This window comes from Etheostoma cragini, chromosome 20, assembly GCF_013103735.1.
Source record: "Etheostoma cragini isolate CJK2018 chromosome 20, CSU_Ecrag_1.0, whole genome shotgun sequence".
Taxonomy (NCBI): Eukaryota; Metazoa; Chordata; class Actinopteri; order Perciformes; family Percidae; genus Etheostoma; species Etheostoma cragini.
The window spans coordinates 16,608,427-16,630,486 of record NC_048426.1 but is presented as its reverse complement, the minus strand read 5'-3'; the positions used below and the strand labels follow the sequence as shown (position 1 = coordinate 16,630,486).

At 39.7% G+C, this 22,060-nt stretch overlaps 2 protein-coding genes across 7 annotated transcripts in view; one reads left to right on the top strand and one right to left on the bottom strand.

Annotated features, from left to right (window-relative positions):
- Positions 1 to 4,524, top strand: part of si:ch211-67f13.7 (uncharacterized protein LOC565426 homolog) — a 13,617-nt gene extending 9,093 nt beyond the window's left edge. Inside the window, exon 11 of the mRNA XM_034857775.1 lies at positions 4,426 to 4,524. Within this exon, the coding sequence (XP_034713666.1) occupies positions 4,426 to 4,509 (84 nt within the window). The 3' untranslated portion in view covers positions 4,510 to 4,524. The remainder of the gene's footprint in view (positions 1 to 4,425) is intronic.
- Positions 1 to 22,060, bottom strand: part of si:dkey-157l19.2 (uncharacterized protein KIAA1522 homolog) — a 27,919-nt gene extending 5,859 nt beyond the window's left edge. For 4 of the 6 annotated variants that reach the window (XM_034857766.1, XM_034857771.1, XM_034857770.1 and 1 more), the window contains exons 1-6: positions 21,727 to 22,060; positions 12,610 to 12,916; positions 774 to 917; positions 569 to 612; positions 317 to 452; positions 20 to 121 (exon numbers count right to left, since the gene is read on the bottom strand). In XM_034857766.1, the coding sequence (XP_034713657.1) occupies positions 20 to 121; positions 317 to 452; positions 569 to 612; positions 774 to 917; positions 12,610 to 12,892 (709 nt within the window). In that variant the 5' untranslated portion in view covers positions 12,893 to 12,916; positions 21,727 to 22,060. Of the gene's footprint in view, positions 1 to 19; positions 122 to 316; positions 453 to 568; positions 613 to 773; positions 918 to 2,161; positions 2,477 to 12,609; positions 12,917 to 21,140; positions 21,168 to 21,726 lie in introns of those variants that run through there. The other 2 variants (XM_034857767.1, XM_034857772.1) reach the window with 2 other exon arrangements.

Here is a 22,060-nt window from a genome sequence, read left to right as displayed (position 1 = left end):
TAATTGATGAGCTGCATACCCAGTTCTCTCTGAACATGCTGTGGGATCCCCACAACCGTCTTTGTGTGTCTTCTCCTTGTCTTGGTCTTTTTCCCAGAGTTCAAGGGCCTGAATGTTGATTCTGTGCAGACAAAGGGCATGAGAGAAGAGAGATAAAAAATATTATCCATTGATCCTTAAAAGCATTCTATTTAAAGGGAATACAATCTGTCCCAATAAATGTTTAATCTGTCATTTTGATATGTGTCTATCACCATATGCGATATAATGACTAAGATGGGATATAAATAGTATTTTATGCTTGTGGTGAAGTTACCTTGCCTGGTGAGTCCAGAGCGGGAAGATCTTGTGGACACGGAAGATCGTACAGAAACGACAGAAGTTGTGTCAGCAATGGTACTGTCTGTCATAAACCCTCCGCCTTCCCCGTCTGTGTGGACTGTCATTGTCGACTGGCAAAAAAAATGGAGAGACTATTCTTTTGAGAGAGAAAAATCACTTGTACAAGAACGGTGTATTAGGTGTAACTGTAAAAAAACAGCAAGTCAGGGTGTGAGTTGTCACTTACAACTGTGCTTTCATTGTCCCGGAATTCCATTCCATGATTGTTTTCTGCAAGGAGAGTAACATTTAATTCTGCAGATTAATAGTGACATTTAAAATTATCAGCCGTGTTTATATCCTCTGGTACACACCCTCTTGGGAAATATGCAGACAGTGTTGCCACACCTCTAATTTAGTGCACAAGACTGTATCAATAGAATGCTTTGTACCTTCCTCCTGCATCATTTTCAATCCCTCCAGGGCCTCAGTGTGAAGGTTCTCCAGGTACTGATGCCTGCTGCCCTCGATGAACACATTCTCCTGGATCAAGGGGGGTGCAGGGGTCTTGTCCTCGTCAACCCGCTTTGGGACAGCTTGAAGTAGATAGAGGAGAGAGGGGATCAGTCTGGATCAACTCAAAGCTCTGTGTTAGTGTAACATTAAATGAGGGGGCCATATGGATGGGATAAGAGCATTCAGGTGTGTGCCAGAGACATTTAAGAACAGGAACTGTAAATATGTTTGAGAGTTAATTACACAAGAGTGTGCAAATCTAAAAAGGCTGAACTCATTCCTTCTAATCATGCAGGATTAAACTCCAGGGACTCTGACAGTGACTTTTATGAGGGATTATCAAGTCAAAAATCTACCGCCAGAACCGCATGCTCGGTATTACGCATTTTCTTCATGATCAAGGATTGTTTAATTAGATTGTGAGAAGGACACTAATTCAATTTAGGTCACATCTTGTTGCATGCACAGTACATCAGTTCAATATTTCATTAACTAATAATAAAACACCAGAAATACCATGTGATGAACCATGGGCGTCATAAAAATAAATTAAAAGTTGTACTCCAAAAACCTGAATGTCTTCTAATGGGTTGCTGTCATACATAATCAAGTTTAGTTTCTGGTTTTAATGTTATGGTTTTACTCTGAAAGTGCCAACTCTGTGTGGATTATTGTCCCTTTTGCATTTTAAGAAGACTTGATTAAAAAAAAAAAAACATTAATGTTATTCTAGCTTCACATTTGCTGACCAACTGGCACATGATTGAACTCTGTGAGCCATGTGGTGCCTTTACACTTCCAGGACAGTCTGGGATCATTGGGCTAAGGCACTTCTATGTAATGGTGACAGCTGCTCCACATTTAGCCACCTACTGTACTCCACTGTACACACAACAGTAAGACCATGCAGGATTTAGCCTCGGCAGCCATGTGCTCAGTCATTAGTACGATTTCCTTTTCACAACTTTTGTAACAGCATTAGGGGGTGCTCCCAATAATCAATAATCTACAAATATGATACATTTGAATACCTTATTTCATTTCCCTGTAATGTAGAAGTCTTGGTTGTTAAAAAAATTAGACTACAAATCACAGCATATATCAGGAGAGTAAACATAACAATTTTGACAGTAGTTTTTATGGCCCGCAGCCACAGTCATTGATCACACTTTAATTACTTCACTGCCTATCCTAGGCGAGCCAGCTGATCCAGCCTGTCCTGGTCCTACTTGAATAGCAGTTTTAAAAATCAGGACACGAGCAATTGGTTTGAGTAGTGAACAAATCAGGTCTGTTGTCAAACAATTGTGTTGCTTTCACTCACCTTTCCTCTTGAAGAAAGTTAGAAAGCAGTAGATATGAATACTAGAGTCATTAGTCAGAAGCACTACCATGGTTTCTTGTAAAATAATCCAAAGGTACACAGAAACTATACCCAAGTTGTATTAAGAAAGAGATGGAAAATTTAGATTTAAAGGTGCTGTCTGTCAGTCAAAAAACATCGTGGAAAGATCCCGGCAGGATGATAGTCTTGCTTGTTTTTGATAAAGTTGTTGTTGACAGTCCAGGTCCATGCAGAGTGTTTCTACAGCCAATAGACAATCAGAGCTCAGACGCTAATCCTCAGCAGCCTAATTCCTACCATCTCTCTCTATCGTATCTCCCCTATTCCCTGCTCAAAAAGATACCCAGCATCCCACTGTTGCCCCCCATCTGCAGGCAAGCTTGCCCCAGATTGGTCCATCAGGGCACAAATCAAACTGAGATCATGCATGTAAACATTAAAAGGTAAGAGAAAGCTGTTGTCGGGGATTTGAGATACGAGGGATGTCCCACATAGCTCCCCACTCACTTGAGCCACAGCTTTAACACTACACTGCTATCTTAGATTAAAAATAAATAAAAAACACTGTAGAACTCTAGAAACACAGCAAACATATTTACTTCCTCAGACTTCATTCTGAGACATATAACTTTGTTGTTTTGCCACAAGGGGGAGTAAGGGAATTAAAAGAATCTCTTCCTAAAACAAGATTAAAAACATGTTTGAAAAGAAGCCTGCAGCTCCACAGCACGTGGACAATCCTCCCTTAAAATTCCCTATTTCCAGCAGCATTACATTAGATTTGTTACTGCGAAGCAATAATACAGAGAATGACTGAAGATCTTAAATGATGCAGTAAAGACAATGTCTGTATCTTTTTGTCTTTTTGTTTTCTATTAAGGACACCTCAAACCCATCTGTGGCTCAGTTGTTTTCTTACTTCCTGGCGTGCTGAGCAGACATGACATGGTATGTATGTCATCTGAACAAATGGAAAACATTCCCATGTTTGTGATCCTACTGTGTGACTCAAGACCAAAACGGTTTACAAAAAAAGGGAAAGAAATGAATTTGCTTGTGTTACCAGTACATAGAAACAAGTAAAAAAGAGATCTTTAGTTGAACAGAAACCACTGCTTGAGTGGAGATGTAAACAGAACGTTGATATGCATGTGTAGGGTAAAGGCAGTTTAGCACAACACTTATCTGGTTACAGCACACACTCGTTGATGATGGGTGGTCACATTATCACTGGTTCTGTGATCACATTGTAATTGTGTCCAAATTAATCACTGACATATTAAAGACACCATCTGTCACTGAAGCTGGTGGTATTAACGGACTGGTAGAGATTACGTATGAACCCAAAACTGATGTTGACATCTCAGATTTGGATAAATAGACTAAATCTAATGGGTGTGATACTGTGAGTATCTCACAGAGTACCCTACTGAGGAAAAACAATGTGTATACCAAAAATAAAACACAGCTCAGAGAGGAATTATGATTACATTTGATGACATGTAACTAATGGTGGATTTAAAGTAAAACATTTTGAATGAGCAAACATCTGTTGGCATGCCTGTTTTGGTAGAATATGGATTCTATGACATGAAAAAGAGACGAAGAGAAGAGAAGGGTTTGGGAGATATATTGAGTCATCAACTACTGTAACTAAATTACAACCAGTGACACATGCAACAGCATGTAAAGAGTGTTTATATTTAGAAGTAGAGCATTGCAATACATTTTAACTGACTATCCATTTTAGATTAGGAGCGATGATCCGTGAATAAAGTTAGGTTTAGAAAGAAAGACCGAGAAATTACTCAAGAATTTTCAGCTTTTTAAACAAATTTCTTTTCCCATTTCATTTGCAATTTTTTATTTATTTTTTATTTTTATTTTCATGAGGTCTAAATGCTGTTTTTAAACCCGCTTTACACTGACAGGAATCCTAACAAGGAAACACTGAATATAAAAAAATATTAATTATATATTTTTTCTTAAATAATTTAACTTTATTTGTAGTAGTAATAATCATAGAATGTAAACCTCCCTCCAGGTATATATTATTCACCAAATTCCCAGCAAAAAAAATAGAGAGAATGTGACCTCACTGTCCTCAGTTGCTAAGGATCTTCCTGACAGATACTATAGTGTCAAGTTAATGTGATATATTAATCAAGAATTAATATCATCTAATCTATGTCATCTCTAGCAGCAGCATCTCCTTAACAGGCAGCATGCTAGGAACAAGGGAGAGTAGAGAGAAAGATGAGTTGCTCAACTTCAAACTGTGTATAGTTAAAACTGTTGACTGTAATGTGCAACGGTTTGAGCTTTAGATAGAGCCCCACACACACACACACACATAGACAAACTACCACTGACGTGATTTGATTCTTTCTAGAACCGCGTCATGGGAATCAAACAGATGCAAATACCCCACACACACCTAATGCCCCTGCCCTAACTTGCCCCTCGCTCTTGTTTTGCACCGCCAGGCAGACAGCCATGCAGAGGCATTCTCTCCAGCTCTGAGGGTGCTGTCTGCCAGGTGCCTAAGCCTCTCTAATCAGCACAAACCCAACTGAATGCACTGTGATGACAGTGGGAAAGGGCTGCAGGCTCACCGTTTCTCTAAAAGCAAGAATGTACAGTCTTGATACACTGACCGGACACCCTGGTCAACACTTGAGTACTCCATTGAATATTTTCACGCTTTTGGTTTTCAATGAATTAAATATAAACATCTCTCCGTCACCGCTGAAAGAAAGGAAGAACGAAGCGTTGTGTGACAAGGACAACAATCCCGGTAACAGATACACCTGCATCACCTGGCATGCAAGGTTACACTCTAATTCACTGTCAAACAACTCTAGCTGTATGCCAGCAAACCAGTTTGCATCAGATACCTCCAGAAATATACTCAAGAGACACACACATTTTGGTGGAGCCAAACTCCCGTTTTCAAACTGCCAACTTTTTAGCAAAGAGGTCTCTCCCGTTTGGCTTAGCTTACCAGATGGACATATCAGGAGAAAATGAACTTTGTTTGAGACCTGTTTTTGTCTCAGGACCAAACTCGGGGGATCTGACATCACAGAGAAACTTACATCAGCTGACGTTCGTGAACGCCCTAACAAAACCTCTGTGATGCTAAATATGTCTTTTAGCTGTGTAAATATCTTACGTTAGCAAAAGAACATATTAATACATTATTTTTTTTAACTATACTTTTTTAGCTGCTTGGAATGCGTTCTCTATAGGATCTTTGGTTGCAGTTGTGTAAGAGTGCTTGAAAACTAGTTAGCAAGCAAGTTGAGAAGTTTGAACAGGTACACTAGTTAAGTAAAGTGATGAATAAATGGTAGAATGAAATAGCTCCATTGTGCAAAAAACCTTTGTTCTTTCACAAATATATGCTCATTCATGTGTAATTACTTCCACCAACTAATCAAAGTATTGTGTCTGTAAACTTTCCTTGCACCATTAATCTCATGCAATACACAGAATAACGATAGCACTGATACTTTACTAACATTAGATGGCATTTGTTTGGGGACCTGATAGTAACCTGTGTAAGCAATGAAATAGTAACAAAATAACGTAAAACTACTATTACACTGAAGGATCACTCATTGTCAATGTTGTACTTCTTGGAATAATATGGCCAACAGGAGTTAAAACACACTCTGATTGAGGGGCTAGAAAGTACACTGCTAGATGGTAGAAATTCTTACACAATGTAGCTTTAAAGTAAAGGCTTAACAGCTGCTGCATAAGCGGCTGGTGTGGTTATGTGATATATGGCTGAACAATATCCACTTTATATATTGAACAGTATTATACATTTGGAATTTATGAAGGGGTACGTAAGTTTACTGGATGGGGCTGTGGGGGTACCACAGACCTAACAGATTGGAAACCCATTCCATAGAAAATAGAACCAAACTGCATCAACATTGTTAGACATGCTAGTGGTGTGGCTATTGTTCCACCACAAACTTAAATACATTTATCTCAAAACTAACAGCAGGTCAAACTTTGACCAAATGTCCAAATCCTTGGAAACTGATGACATTCCCAACAGCCTCAGGTTTTAAATGGTATCATGTTAACATACTGAACTAAAATGGTAGAGATGTTGACCATGTTAAACAACACCTGCTTAACCTTAGCATGTAACTATTGTTATTTGAGCATGTCAGCCTGCTAACATTAGCAATTAGCTCAACACACCCCTACGTCTATACAGCTCCACAGAGCTGCTAGCATGGCTATAGACTCCTTAATTCTACTTCAGAATAAATTTGATGGTGGAGCACCTCCCCGTCACCCACAAAAAAACTGGGCAGGTCCCTTTATTATGTACAAGCAGTCTTATCACAGTTCCAGTCCTTGAATACATCCCAAAAGAACAGTGTGTTCTTCTTGGAGAGGAAAACATGAATAATCAACACTGTGTGCACCCTTACTAAACTTTGCTTAACTAGTGAGGTACAACTAAGTTATCTTTACCAATAGTACAGTGAATTTCTACTCTTTAGTTTACATAGAGCCACATTGTTTGAAAACTGCCTAAAATGACTAGAAAAGTCATGACTGGTGAGTGACTCACAAAAGTTTCCAGGTACAGATTTGTCAGTCTTTCTGTTGACTTTCCTCTGTGTGTTGGCAAACATTGTCCTTTCGTGACAATAGCCCGTGCAGTTGGTGCAAAGCCACTGTAACATATCTGCATATCTTGACAATGAAACAATAATGCGTTCATAAATTATAACTGTTGCTTTTGGACATGTTGCTTTGATTGGTAACAGTGAGACCAAACATTAAGAAGATTGCAAAGAAGAAAAGGAATGTGATTAAATGAAACTGGAGTACATTATTCAGTTGGGACTAGAGGGCAAACTGGCACTTAATGCACTTCTCTTACCATTCGATTGACCTAAATATGATCTCCATAAGGGCGTGGTGACTCTTTAACCATTGTAATAAAATCCTTCCAACAGACCCTGGGATTATAAAAAAGTATTTGTCCATCAGTTTACTATACAGCTAGCCAAGTCCTCATGCACAGAAATTCCCACAATGTCAGCATCAGCTTGATTCTTTTCACATAAACATCTGAGCAGATGGGTGCTTGTGTTGTGTCAGCTTAATTGTCAGATATTGTATATACAAAGTGACAAAAAGTACCTAAAAGAAATAATCCCCACTCCACTGCAGTGTTATAATTTACAAGAGCTCATGACAGAAGGCTAAGTAATATCTTTCTGAGACATAAACACCTTCCTGGCTGGTTGATCACTTCCCACCATCAGAAAAAGAAAGTAAAACTCTATTAGATGTCAGTTTTCTCAAACCTGTTCTCCTGCACTTCACTGTTATTATATCATCATCTTGACATAACTATAGTAACTACAAGCACACACAACTACATTGTTCTAAATCATATTAACATGGACCATTTTTAAACAACAATATTATTTGTAATTAATTGAACAAAGGTTTACATTGTCTTCGGCCTGTTGTGTTTTGACTGCACTCTGTAATGTGTACAATTATGTATGTTCCAAATATGCTATGACTTGCCCTGTTGCCTCCTTGTTTTCTCTCCCTTCCCTAAATGAACGTGTTGCAAGTTATCCATAAGTATTTTACTTTTAAAAGTTTTCTAGCTGAACACTTGAACTCTACCTTCCATGAAAACATGACTCGATTATGTTATAATGCAATCTATGCTACAATGCAATCTGCCTTATATGCAATCTAGGAGATATCGTGCAAAAAAAGTAAGCTGAAAATCTTTTTTTATACAACTGTATCAAAAGTGATGGGACAATGGTTTATCGGTTTGCCAATGCTCCACATGACACTTTTAACTAAAAAGGGATTTACACTGCAGGATAAACTGACTGATAATACAGAAAAGCAACAGATAAATACACTTAAGGCCCAGATATACTTGCTTTTAACTACACGTTTGTGTACTTAAGATGGCTGCCAACCGTATCCTGCATTCCCTTGGAGCAGTATATCATCTGTCAGGCAAGTCGGCAGTTGTTCCACACTCCAGCCCAGGAAGTGGCTTCCGGTGTGAGCCAGAGACGACATGGCCCTGATCTGCCCCTTAGTGGATATACGTTTAATCCTAACGTTAAAAGGAAAGCATATCTGGGCCTTTAGGCTTCACAATCTTAAATTAAGCAGGGTCTATAACAGAATCTTCAACACAAGTCAAATATCATTCCTAATATGATCTCACCTAGCATGTACTGTATGCCAAACACGTACTCACAAACAAAAGGTTCCTTATTTCTAGCCTCCTCATTGAAAAATCTTTATAATGCTCAGGAATGTGAGCAATCGCTGAGGGAGTGTTCAGTGCGAACAGGTAACCTTCTGAGTTTACCTTGGCATGACCTCATCAGTTTTCCCCTCACCTTATTTCCATTTACCCAAACCAATGACATTCCTCAAATCCATTATGAAACTAAGATGGTATCTGATCAGCCAGAGTTGCATAAGAAAAGCCCTTCATCTAGTTTTACACAGGATTGAGAAAACTAACAGCATGGCAGGGACATAAATCACTTTTAGACAGGTACGCAAAAAACACACATTAACAGTGTTAGGAATTAGACAAATATGAGCAAGATAAAATGTGAGGACAGATCATCTCTGCCTGTTGGCTCAGGTTGAAACATTATTCAGGTACCAGTAATTAGAGAAGACAATGCAGAGTTAATAGGTTTACCACACTGATAGGTTCAGGAGGCCAGAGTTTATCGCTCCAAAACCGGCTACTGTGCAGTTCCGTCTCTGGTCAAACTCCATGGGCCTTGTTTACAAAAATGCAGTGCCGCAAGAGCAAAGGGTAAGGTAACAGCATACAGGGTTTGCATGCTCACCCTAACAGGGAATCTACATAAATTTGCATCGGCACGTCCTCCTTAAATCAAATTGAAAAGCAAACACGTCAGGAAATTAAATTGTCTTATGTGCAAGCTACTTTGTCAGGGACCTATCGGTGTAAAATCAGGAAATACCTGTAATCATGATTACAAATCTGACCAGACATTTTAGTAGGTGACAGTTTTTATACAATATTCATATTCATTGCTAGGAAACATTTACAAAGGTCAACTCTTATAAAAAATAAATAAATCGCATTTTCAGTGTGTCAGTTTTTTGAGAAAATATCTGCTCTTAAAAATAAAAATGTTTTTATTATAAATATTAATTTTAGTTACGTAGGAATGTCTTAACATTAGTTTAAGTTATCCATAAGTATTGAGAATATGAAAGGATTTAAATCTTTAAATTTAAAAAACGGTTGCCGGTTGTTTTATTTTTAATCATTTCAGCTCTAATATTGTTTTGTTTCTATGATCAATACAATTTTTCTTCTTAATTACACTGTCAACTAATAGTACTTTTTTAAAAATAAAAAATAACAATTTATACAGATGAGGTTAATGTTTTGTCTTTGGTGATCTACAAGAATACCTCACAAAAAGGTGAGGATTGATACAAAGGAGTTCATACTAGTCGTATATGGAACCAGTGTTTTGGTGCTAGGAAGAACAGTGGGAGTGGAGGGGTCAGGAAAAACAGAACCCCTTGTTCCTCACTCACTGTAACAGTCCTGGCGTGGCTTTTAATTAACTGGCACTGTGCCTGTCATACCAGGAGGCCCCTCTGGCATCCTTACTGATCATCATCATCATCATCATCATCATCAGGGGCTCAGCTGGAGGTTTTCTGGGCAAGTGCAACCGTAGCCTGCTCCTACAATAAACCTCCTCTGAATGCATTTAGGGAATTGCTGAGCTCCTTCTCTAATCAGAGAGAGCGTCTGGCAAGGAGATCGCAGTGGATGTTGCCAGCAAAATCACACTTAATAGTCACCTCCGGCTTTGTAGTGATATGTCTCTGTAACATTCAGGACCAGTGTGTAGGATTTAGGAACATCTAGCAGTGAGGTTGCAGATTGCAACCAACTGAATGCACACAGGCACTGATGTCACTCACTTACTTGCCATTCCTGAAATTTATCAGAATTCTCATTGTGTTAATATTTTGTAAAAGTACTGATAATCAGACCTGCAATATTGCCGCTATACTGAAATATATGTATTTGGTAAAAAATATTCTGATATTTGATTGTGTTCATATCGCCCAGCTCTATTTCAGGTAAAATAAAAATGTGAAAAGGCAGTCTCTAGTGTTTGGTTTGTTGGTTCTGGGCTAGGCTACTGTAGAAACATGGAGGTGCAACATGGCTCCATGGAAGAGGACCCGCTACCTACGTAGATATGAAGAGATCATTCTAAGCTAACAAAACCATGACTCCTAGTTTCAGGTGATTATACACTACTCTTGGTTTCCAACTTTTGAAAAAAAATCTAGAAGTCTACTATTTTCAGTAATTCTTCTCAAGTGCGTGTATGGAAAAGTCAACGAGAAGAATCCATAGCCTCTGCTCAGATATGAGGTAGCCTCGAAGCCGACCTTGACAGAGGTGAAATACCTTATCTGTCTTCAACGTTTACTTTCTCTTACAAAACTCGTAGCCTCACACTGCTGTTGTAACTCACCATAAGTAGCACAAAATAGGGCAAAGATTGTGTAATGCAGTCTACGTACGCATGCTCCAGTCAAAGCTGACGCATTAGTCTATACAATCATCATCTACCAAAACCACAGATGTGACAGAAAACATGTTTAGCGTATACATATTCACCTTCAGTCCTGGGTATAGTGTTGACTGTCTGGATAAGTTTAAATCCTGTGAAAAATCCCCCCCGCAACACTCTTCCAGCTGAACTACAATCTCTGGGCTTCCACATGGAGAAGACGCAGCAAAAGAAACAGGCGGAGCCTTCTCAGTCTGTAAAGCAATGAGCCAAGACTGCACAAGCACTAACAGACGCAATCAAACCACTTTCACAATCAAAACTATACCACTATCTGCGCTTCTCAGTTTTTGCAAAAGCCGACTCTGCTAGTTGATGTTTTTGTGTTTCAGGTCAGACTGTATCAAGGTGTGATTAATGATGCTGTAAAACTAAAGTTAGTACTTATAGTTCACACTGGAAAGTAAACCGAGTTCACAAAGAAAAAACAAGACAGGGTTAGTTCAGCATACTGACATATGAATGCACATGTGCAAGCTCCAACAAGATCCCGCAGCTCTGGGAAAAGTGTGTTGCTGCAATTTGTCTTGGGAGCGTGTGAAAAACTTTTTTTTTCTTTTTGCATTCATGTGTGTGAATTGTTGACTGTGTGTGGTCGTATGTGTGTACTTGCACAAAGGTTAAACTAAAAACCCACCGTCCGCTTCAGACATATGCGGATAGTGGCCACCATCCACGTAACCTGAAGATCAAGTGAGTTAAGTGATGGTATCACAGAACAGGACAGACAGAGATTTTTTTCCATGGCAAACAAAGCAAGCATAAGGTCAGAAGGGGAGTAGGAAGTCAGTCTGTTCAAACATCCCTCCAGTCAACAAACATACATGCCTGGGAGCCAAGGAGCAGCATATGTAACTGGTTCTCAGGATCTTATTCCTACTCTTTTAAGGTAAACTGCTCTCTATAGAAATGCCATTAAATGTCTTATGAAGACCTCCCTGTTAAGGTTCAATACATTACTGGACTACACTGGTTGGTGCTTTAGCAATTAATGACTTCACTTTGTAATAACATGCTTCATCTTAATGAGAAATACTTTTCTTAGATTTACGTTTTAACTGTAGTTTCCTTTCTCGCAGGCCCGCATCACAGTTTAATAATTTGTAGTTTTTATGTTTTGTTTTTTGTATGTGTGTGTCAAGTGTACCTTATCTTCAATGGCAGAGACTGTGGTGATGCATTGAAGCGATGCTCTAACTTCTAAAAACTGTTTGCCAGCTGCAGGACATTGTTTAAACGTAGTGAAGCTGTTGCAAATTCCAAGAGGCTAAGGTGAAGTTCTCAAATTTCTTGTTTAATCCCACAACAGGCTTGAAACAGATTTAATTTACAATGAGAAATGTACTCATTTGAGAAGCTGATTTAATTTTCTCCCAGTCCTACATTAAGTCATATTATAGGAGCACAATCCAACGCCAAGGGCAACATAAGTTTGGCAAAAATCATTCACTGTAATGAATTAGCTACTTCAAGCAGGTTTCAAGTTTATGCAAGATGATACTCATTTGAATCTTAAATGACACCAGGGTGGCCTTCTCGAATGTGTGAAATATCAGGGTTTCCCCCCAAATATTGTTTAGCTGAGCTGATAAGTCAGCCATATATTGACACATGTCAGAGTAGGGAAGAGCCTAATAAATAACCATATTCATGACATTTTCTGTGTAAAATAGTTCTTCTGCTCTTCAGTTAGTCAGGTTTTATTTTATAAATGTGTATTCACTTCTATAATAGCCTTTGTACCTTGAGGATGAGCCGGCCTTCCTGACTTCTGTCCTCCCTTGTGTCCACCATGATGTCCAGCAGGGTGCCCATCCAAAGCCAAGTCGAGTGCAGGACCTAGACCCAGGCTCTGCCCCTTAGCATCGAGATCCTTCCTCTTCTTGCCCTTTAGCCAGCCCAGAGCCCGGCCCAGGGAGTTACTGCGCTTCTTCCGGCCCCTTTTGCTGTGCTTGTCCTGGGCAAAAATATCAACAACATCCTGGGGAATCAAGTCCCCGAAGCCCATGGAGTCACGGTTTGACATAGCGCCTCACACTGGAGCAACGCCCTGAAAAAAGACGGAGGCCAAAATTACATTTAAGTCATCATTATCATCATCATCATGGGTGGGAATCACCAGAAGCCTCCCAATACGATATGATCACAATACTTATGCCACGTTACAATATTATTGTGATTTTAAACATATTCCAATATTCTGCGATATGTTGCAATGTATAACCTTTTTAAAACTTCAAATGTTTCCCAATTTTAAATGACATCCTCAAAAAGAAACTTTGTCAACATCTGTTTCATCTAAAAACACACATTTCTGTTTGTTCATATCAGTTCAATTTAATTTGCTGCAAAATGGGATTGTCAAGCAGACAAACTGACAAACACATATACAGTAATAAAAGATTGATCCTTAGCGCCTGTTTATCGATACAGTATTGCCACTGATAATATCAAAATACTATGCTGTATCAATTCTTTTTTTCCACCACCTGTAATCATCATCATCCTCAAATACTACATCTGCTGGCATTTGGTGAGAGGTACTAATCAAAGGACAATAACAGATTTTTTGGTAAATTTTTTAAAAGGTCCTGGCTCCCACTGGGTCAATGAATGCCAGTATCGTAATAAAATCAACATACAGAGACTTGAAACTTACTTTCTATCACGGTGAATTTTGACAAAAAAATGCCTTTAGTCTTATCATTTTTCAAAGTTACACTAACACTGTGTGCAGTTGCAATCAGGGGCTGTTATGAAAACCAACCTCGATGTTCTGTTCAAGAACATCACTACATCTGCTATTGAAGAGTTGGCTGCTGCAAAGAAACCTTTTTAACCCAAGAAACTGCCAAATTCAGTTTTCTTACAACAATTACTGTATCAGACTACTGTCTGCCTTCCAGGTTTTATTTCCAGGGTCATTATTTGCGTGCTTTTTCATGTTGTAACTATTGCATTGTATTCTAGACAACCCAAACTGGTGTGTGTATGTGTATATGTCTTTTTGTGTTTCTGCGTCTCCGTTGGCACTGCTCATTCAACTCACACACTCAGCCTAACCAGACCACCTCCTGACCCTTAACCAAACTTCACAGTTCTGCAAAGAACTGGCACGCACCGCTCCCTTCATTCCATAACATGGAGTCATAATTCACAAAACCGCACCCGTAAAGCTCTTGCACTTTTACACAGAGGCAACTGCAAACTAGGAAGAGCTTGAGAATAGAAACATAAACAATCACCAATGTGTATTGGGGCGTTTTTAATGAACAGTGTCCATACATATATCATTGTAGTTTCTGTTTCATGTTCCTTTTTATGTTTCCGTTTCTTCCTTCATCTTTTTTATTATTTCCCTCCACCCCTTCTCCTTTATTTTGAGGCAGGTTTCCCAGCCTTGCTCCTGGGGATCTGTAGCTTACACTGGGCTTCTTCCAGCTGTGTACTATATTAGATACTTATCTCCAAATCACAGTTCTAAAAGTAGGATCAAACTCTTAAGATGACAGGAGTTGCAGGATGTAAATAAACCCACAAATACTGGAAGAAGGTGGGAGCTGAGTCAGAGTGAGAGAAATATGAATCCCTTGATGATTGGCTTTTGACAAAGTTTGTGAAAAGTTTTTGGCTGCTGTGCTACTTCACGGTCACGCATAAAAACCACTGCAGGCAGATTTTAGTACGAGCAAAGTGTGAGCAATACAACTACACATCTTTCACAGTCGCTTGGATTACTTTCCTGCCCTCGACAAGGCATGAAGCTAAACCACAGAAACCTGTCATCTTCTCTGAGGATTACAAATGTGACTTTTCCAAACTGCTTCTCATCATCAAAGCCCTGTGTAATGCACAGGAGGTGCTGCGATAAGAAGTTAGAGGATGGGTTTAGATCTATCGTATGGAAAGTTTTCAAGAAGATGTGCCATTTTTAAAGCCAGTGCCTACATTGGTCATAAATTAACTTTTTCATCAGTCAAATCTTAACTCTCAAAACCCTGAACCCTTGTGAAAGTAAGATTTGTTGCAGGACTGTTGTATTTTACTGCATTAGTTTGAGCGTACCGTAATAAAAAGGTATTGGTGAAAAATGCAAATCCAAGATTGACAAGTGGAGTACTATGCAGCTACAACAGACTTGTGGTCAACAACTACTTTTTTTTACTGTTGTGTTGTAATTTCTTTTTGAACGTACCAAACTAATCACCAAAGAGATTAAAGCTATAGTGCGTAGTTTCTTCCTCACCAATGAGGAATTCTAAATAATGACAACAACACTGTAGGCACATCCACATGACACAGACTTCTGTAAAAGTGCATGTGCCTCCACCCCTCCTCCACGCTGTTCCTAGTAGCCAAGGAGGACATGGAAGATTTAAAAAAACATGAAGGACTCTCCAGAAGAGGTTATTATCTTCACTCAAGTTTCTGCACTGGAAAGTTGCTGGATGACACAATCTTCAGAACATAGCCATACTGAGAAATGATGGAGCTGATAGTCTAAATTAGCTTTGTTGCAACTCTTTTTTACAATGGCTTGAATGTATCGGACATTCATTAACATACAAAAGTTACACACTAAAGCTTTAAGATTGATCCTTTGGGAACCATGGATGTTGGTACAAAAGTTCATGGTAATCTATCCAACAATACTGCTTGTTTGGCTAAAAAGTAACGTTAAATCTGGTTCTGCCCTGACCACAGAGAGGTATGCAGCCTCATAGGAGAGGCTTAAGATCAGTGCTTAAAAGTACTAGAAGGCTTTTCTATACATTATACATATGGCGTTTTTGAAGTAATTTGTTAACTTAATGTAACCCAGCTGAACTTCATCACATCTGATGTGGCACAGTGTGTATGGAGTAGACGCAAGGAGTGAGTTCTAGAGAAAAGCCAATAACAAGAGCATTCATCTCAGGAGAAAAGTACTGGGCCTCTCCCTGCACTAAGCCCTGTGTTTCTCCTGCTCCAAATTACAGTCATTTGGGCATGACTAAGATCTGTGCATTTGTATTGGCTACAGTCGCCAATATCAGACGCCTTTCTCTCAGGAGGACTGGGGCCTGGTTCATTCATTTATAGCCCACAGGGCTGCTCTGAGTGTAACAACTCCTCATGTTATTTCCATAACAGAGGGACCAGAGTAATGCTAAGAACTCTAGGACACGGCGGAGGACCACCCAGCAGATCACTGTCTGCGCAGTCCAGTCACAAAGAGCTGACTCATGCCACCTTTGCTGTGGTTACACATAACCTGCAATTTTCAGTTTTGCAAACACATGTAATAAGGTTATGCACACGTTGGAGTGTCCTTTAAAATTCTCCCCGTTTGTTTGATGATGTTTATTTTTAATTACTTTTTTACAATTTGTCTTAAGATTTACTAAAGGAAATGTCACATCTGGGGTTTGGAAGTAAAAGGTAATTGTTACAATCCTCTCTCTTATCTCTCTTTAAAGTTAAAGCACCATGGCCGACATCTTCAATACAGAGTTGCTTCATTGTCCCAGCAGTTACTTTTCCCCTAACCACACCTTTCAATTCCGAGAAGTTGATACACAAACTATAAGCACAAAAGGATTTAAAGTTGGATTTGTAGCACAAACTAAGCTACAAACCTCCGCCAGTATTGTCTACACTACACCACATCAGGGTGTATCACAATCTGAAAGACAAGGATCAAGGCACATGCCCTAAACAAAAATGTTTTACTTGATTGTTCTCTATCTGTCTCTCTCTGTCTCTCTCTCTCTCTCTCTTTTACACACTCACACTCAACCCCCCCTCCCATCGCTGTGGTTTCCCAGCCCGGCCCTGGCGGAGCAGGCATGTGTTCCGACATGCTGTTTACTTATCCTTTACAAAAGACTTCAGGCTTACACATTGAACAGGAGATATCACTCAAACACAGCAAACCTCAACGCAGTATGTCAATACCTGCAGCACTGGCTGATTATCTGACATTGACAGCGGTATGTACACATCAGCATGAAGTAACCGGTATATATAGTTCATACACTGTCATGACATAGACTCAGTGCATTTAAATGCAGTTTAAACAAACAATTATATTCGGATTAAGGCTGTCACTACCCAATGAGACTTTTGTCATTACAAACAATCATTTTTGTAATAAAATCATTTCAAAAACGTTTTAGCTATCTGATTGTTTGATTGCTAACGTAAGCTCAAAGCACCATTCAAGTGATAACCATTATTGTGTTTAATTGCTAACTTGTGGCCAGCAGTGAACTAACTTTGGTAAGTATGTCCATTTTTCATGTATTGACATTACAGAAGTCTCTCGTTAGTATCTTCTAGGCTACTTTTCACAAAGTGACGCATGCACAACTCACATCTTTACTCGACATACATTGGGCAAAGGCAATATCCTGATCTCTCAAACGCCATGTAAACACCTTAACATTATCACGATTAAACTCTGAGTTCTCATAACCTTGGTTAACAGAGGTAGAGAACTCCTTCAGTAACCGGGTTCTTCCTCCATGTATACACCTTAACCAATCTATGATCGATTTAAGCATCTGTGCACTGCCCTCCCCACCCTCCTGGAGTGGTTTTTGAATTGGATATAATCGGTCAGCGTGATGTGACTTGAACAAGTTGCCTGTCATCTGGCGGGAACATGGTGCTGTTCTACACTGAAATAATATGTAAATTAAATATTAATTGGTTATATTTGACTGATGTAGCTCGTGATTGGTCTGTGTAATGTTGACAGTGGTCAACCGGAAGAAAAAACGTGGTGCTTTGGCAGAGCGCCATTCATTTAACCGGGGTTAAACCCCGGTTGGCGCTGTGCATGTAAACGCAATGACTGTGACACTCCTTAAGCATATCAGGAAAAGGACACTGATTGATTGTATACGTTTAAAAGCTATACATCCTGGAGTGGAGCTTGAGGACATAAATTCCAGAGAAAATGTGAATCTTCTTTCTATTTTTACGGGGGGAAATAGCCTTTAAGCCCTGATACCTGCCCTGAATAAAGCAAAGCACAGTATCTTGGCTCATGGTGCAAATCCAAACCCAAATTCACACATAAACCAAACGATCCCTATCTTACACTAGGCTCTACTACCATTCTTTAACAAACTTCTGTGAAAAAAAGAACGAGGGAAAGACAGTTCTTGTGATTTTGAAAAACTACACACACACTCAAGAGCTCCACGTTGCAAGAATTTGGTTTAAACATTTCATTAAAAAAATAGGATAAAATATTATTTGATCTTAATTCAGAGTTGGACTGCCTTAAAAACACTCCGACTGCAGTGAGTCACACAGGGACGCTGACTGGGCAGACTCCAGTGCCTCATGAGGATAAGGCAAAGCCCAGAGGGAGCGGCTGTGACACAGGCAGCCACCTTTGTTTGAATTAGGACTGGCTCAGTTAAACTAGGAGGCCCTTCACATCTGCGCCTGAGCTGCTGGGTTTGACATGACATGATTTAGCCGTCAGTGAGCGAGGTTAAGGTCAGGCTGAATATAGTTAGTCTCTGCAGATCCAAAAACAGATTAGCAAGCTCTCTTTTCTTTTTTAATAAAAAAGATTTTTCGGATCTGTTCCAATCTTCTTGCTGAGATCACTGAAAAAGGATTTACAGGAACAGCCGGTTTGGGCAATAACAGTTTTAAAAAACACATGCAAATTGACTCTGTAACTAAATGGTGTTCAGCAGTGTAAAAACTGATGTTATTGCGTGGCACCTGTAGGCATCAACCAGGGCGTTGGCCGTCTTCTCGCGGCATTATTAAACAAAGTAAAGCAACTTAAGCAACCTTGTCTGGGCTAACAGTTCTGCACACTCATGCTCAAACACTCTATGTGCAAGAAATGTAGTGTGGTGGATGACGAGGCCAGTGAAGCAATCTAGAAAATACTCAACTCCATGGCTTGAGGAGTTTTGAAATGACTGAGGAGAGTTTTTCACAAGAGCTTTGTGGGAGTCATTAAGCATCAATGAAAGATTTCTCATTTTAAGGGAAGTATTTTTGCATTGACAAAGAGGATTAGAGGAAATATAACTAATGAGACCAAATAGCTCATGAAGTTTTAATTTTAAGAGTCAGGTTTCCGGGAGGCCACAAGTTTCCTACAATTTGGTTCCATACCAACGTATCAGCATAAACACACAGTGCAGAGGACTTGGACAGAAAGACAAGTCCTTGCTGACATTATGTGGTCCCTTTGTTTGCTGCAAAAAGGATACAGTTTCAGAGTAAGACCATGTAAGTAATGCCAGTGATAAAAATAAGCACAACAATGCCGTAAAACAATAATGACACAAATAAACTAAAATGCTATGGTACTAAACTCACCGAAATTGTAGACGCTCTGTGTGTGTGTGTGTGTGTGTGTGTGTGTGTGTGTGTGTGTGTGTGTGTGTGTGTGTGTGTGGTACCATGCAGAGATCTGTAAACGAGGTAATGCAAGTTGGCGTGCTGCGAGCCCGCTGTAGCCTTGCAGCAGCATGTCTGGTAAAAGCAGTGGCTGCATTCCTAAAGGATTGATAATTACCAACTAAGGAACTCTTCACTCCAAATGTGCTTTCACCCCCCCCCCCCCCCCCCCCCCCCCCCCCCCCCCCCCCCCCCTACACCTCCACCTCTCTTGTTCTTCCTTCCCTCCCTCTCTCCCTGCCACACGCCCCTCATACAGACAGAGCCATGAAAGAAAAGGATAATGGCTGGCGCATGAGAGTCATTTTGAGATAAGATTATGACGTGGGGTTGTGTGAACTGGCCAAGATAATTGGTTACTGCGTATTCTTTTTAGAGGTCAGTCACAAATATTTACCTGTAAGGAAACAGGACCGATTTTCCATTTACAGAGCATGTGAAAAATTATGCATCAGGAGTATGAAAAAACAAATAGTTACAAACACATAAGTAATATATTTTGATGATAGTGAGACATGCAGTTTCCTGAGTGAACTTGATCTGAGGGTTATGGTTCACTGGTGCATACTAATGTTGACACATATCTGAAAATATAATCTTAAATCAACTGCATTAAATGTGTTACAAGCTTTAATACCTAAAATGTTCCTACTTAGGGCTGTCAATCTCAATCAATCTCCTGCTAATATATTTGCTAAGGTCAGAAAATAATGGAAAATAAAAAACTCCCTCTTTTGTGGTATATTTGCTAAAAAAAAAATGAGTTGAATGAGTTTTATGAAAACAATTGATGGTTGATTTTCTGTGGAAAAATCAATTGATTGACTAATCACTTCAGTGTTAATATTTAGAAATTGCTGATATACTGTGGATGGCAACCATACCTAGGAAGTGCACCTCACTGTTACGTGATATAATTGTAAAACATATTTTGGTCCAATTGTTGATTTTAGTGAGTCCCTGTAATTAAATTGTGTAATAATAACTTACAGTAAAATGTGGTCAGCTCCTACAATGTCACTGTTTGAGTCCTTATAATCTCAGTTTCCATTGTATACTACTTTTTTCTTTCCAAAAAACAGGACAAGAAAATGACTACACATTTTACTTTTCTCTGGCACTACAAGAGACATTTAGAGATAGTATAGATAATAGAGACAGTGGCACAGCTCTGTAAAGTGTGGTGTTTGTTTTGCTTCCAGGGGTTGCCAGGGGTCAAGGTCTGGACTGCAGCCTCTGTGGAGCTTAAGGTCCCTGAACTGATGGGTCAGTCAGAGGTGACAAAAGAAAGTGTTGTGCCGCAGCGACCAGCTCACAGTGATGGCAAACACAGCTGGACACTGGGGTTCAAAAATACATCCTGGCATCTCAGTGTCTGTGCCCTGAAGCTGATTTGAAATCTTTTCAATCTGTAGTTCACTCAGTCTGACAGTCGCCTGAGTTGACGCCAGTCAAAAAAAAGAAGTGTGGGAATAAAACAAAGTCCTCTGTTTAGGCCAGGACTTTTGTAAAAAAAAAAAAAAGGAATCTAGCAGTAGAACAAAAAAAATGAAATGAGCAGGCCATCATGCCCTGATGCCCCTAACAGCTATTGATTAGATTTATCAATCTGATGAGTTACTCATCAGCTAATCCATCTGATTAGCAGCACACTGTGTCCCACTCATCAGGAATCACTACAGGCTTGCATGACACACACATCACTCACTCAACATTCACAAACGTAATCATGTGTCTTTGTCCATTACAACGCCAATTGTTCCTCTTCTTGACCATCAGCTTTCCCCTTTCCTCCAGTGAGCAGCTAATTCATTACTGACAGAAAACACATCAAACAGAAAAGTTGAACAGACCTGACTGCACCATGTCCTGAATACAAACGCGCAAAACGCTACAAATCGTTATTGTCATTAGCTGAGAGAAGCACAACAGGTCTTAAATTACCTATTGCTTGGGATCCCTCAAGGCCAAGCTAAGCAAATATCCCACACCTAGTTTCCATGCATGCCTATACTCAACTTGGATATCTTGCCATCCATTTGCATCTCACTTTATCTGATTACACTGTAAAACACACTGTATACATATAGGGACTATTTTCTTTAGTTTAAAGCCTGATCTTCCTTTTTTTCATATATTTATATGTATTTTGGAGCAACTGCAGTAAACTAAACAGACAACATGATGCAACAGCTTCACTTGTAAATGTACTTAGGCGTGCTTACAAGTTGATTCAGTCGACCCTGGTATCGTTTAATACTGCTATTTGAACTTTTTGAAAGAAGTAAACTATATCTGTCACTATCTGCCACGCCAGAGCATAGTTTAGGCGGCTTTATAAGAAGGAACTAAAAGACATAAAGGCGAGCCTATTTGACTGCACTTTTCTGTTAAAACGTAGCCTACACAACGACAAAGAAAACAAACTGTTACTCCTACCTTGATGAACTTTTATGATACAGTTGGGTTTGTTCAACCTCTCTCCATTAGAAGCGTCTCCCTGCTGTGTCCTTCCTCTCCAACTCCAAACTTTCACCGTCCGAAGGAAAACTTCAGGTGAACCATTTCCGTGAAAAGCCTTCAGGAAGCGACTGGACTCGGGATTTGGTTGTCCCCGCGGGTACGGATCCGTCCTGTTTGGATGAAGGCTCCTGACTACTCCCACACTGTCAATGTAGTTTGTCAACGCTCAAGTGGATCGCAGGGTCAGAGGGGGAAGTGAAGAGAAGTTGTCGTCGACCTGCAGCTCCCACCTGGAGGAGGCTCCGCGCGC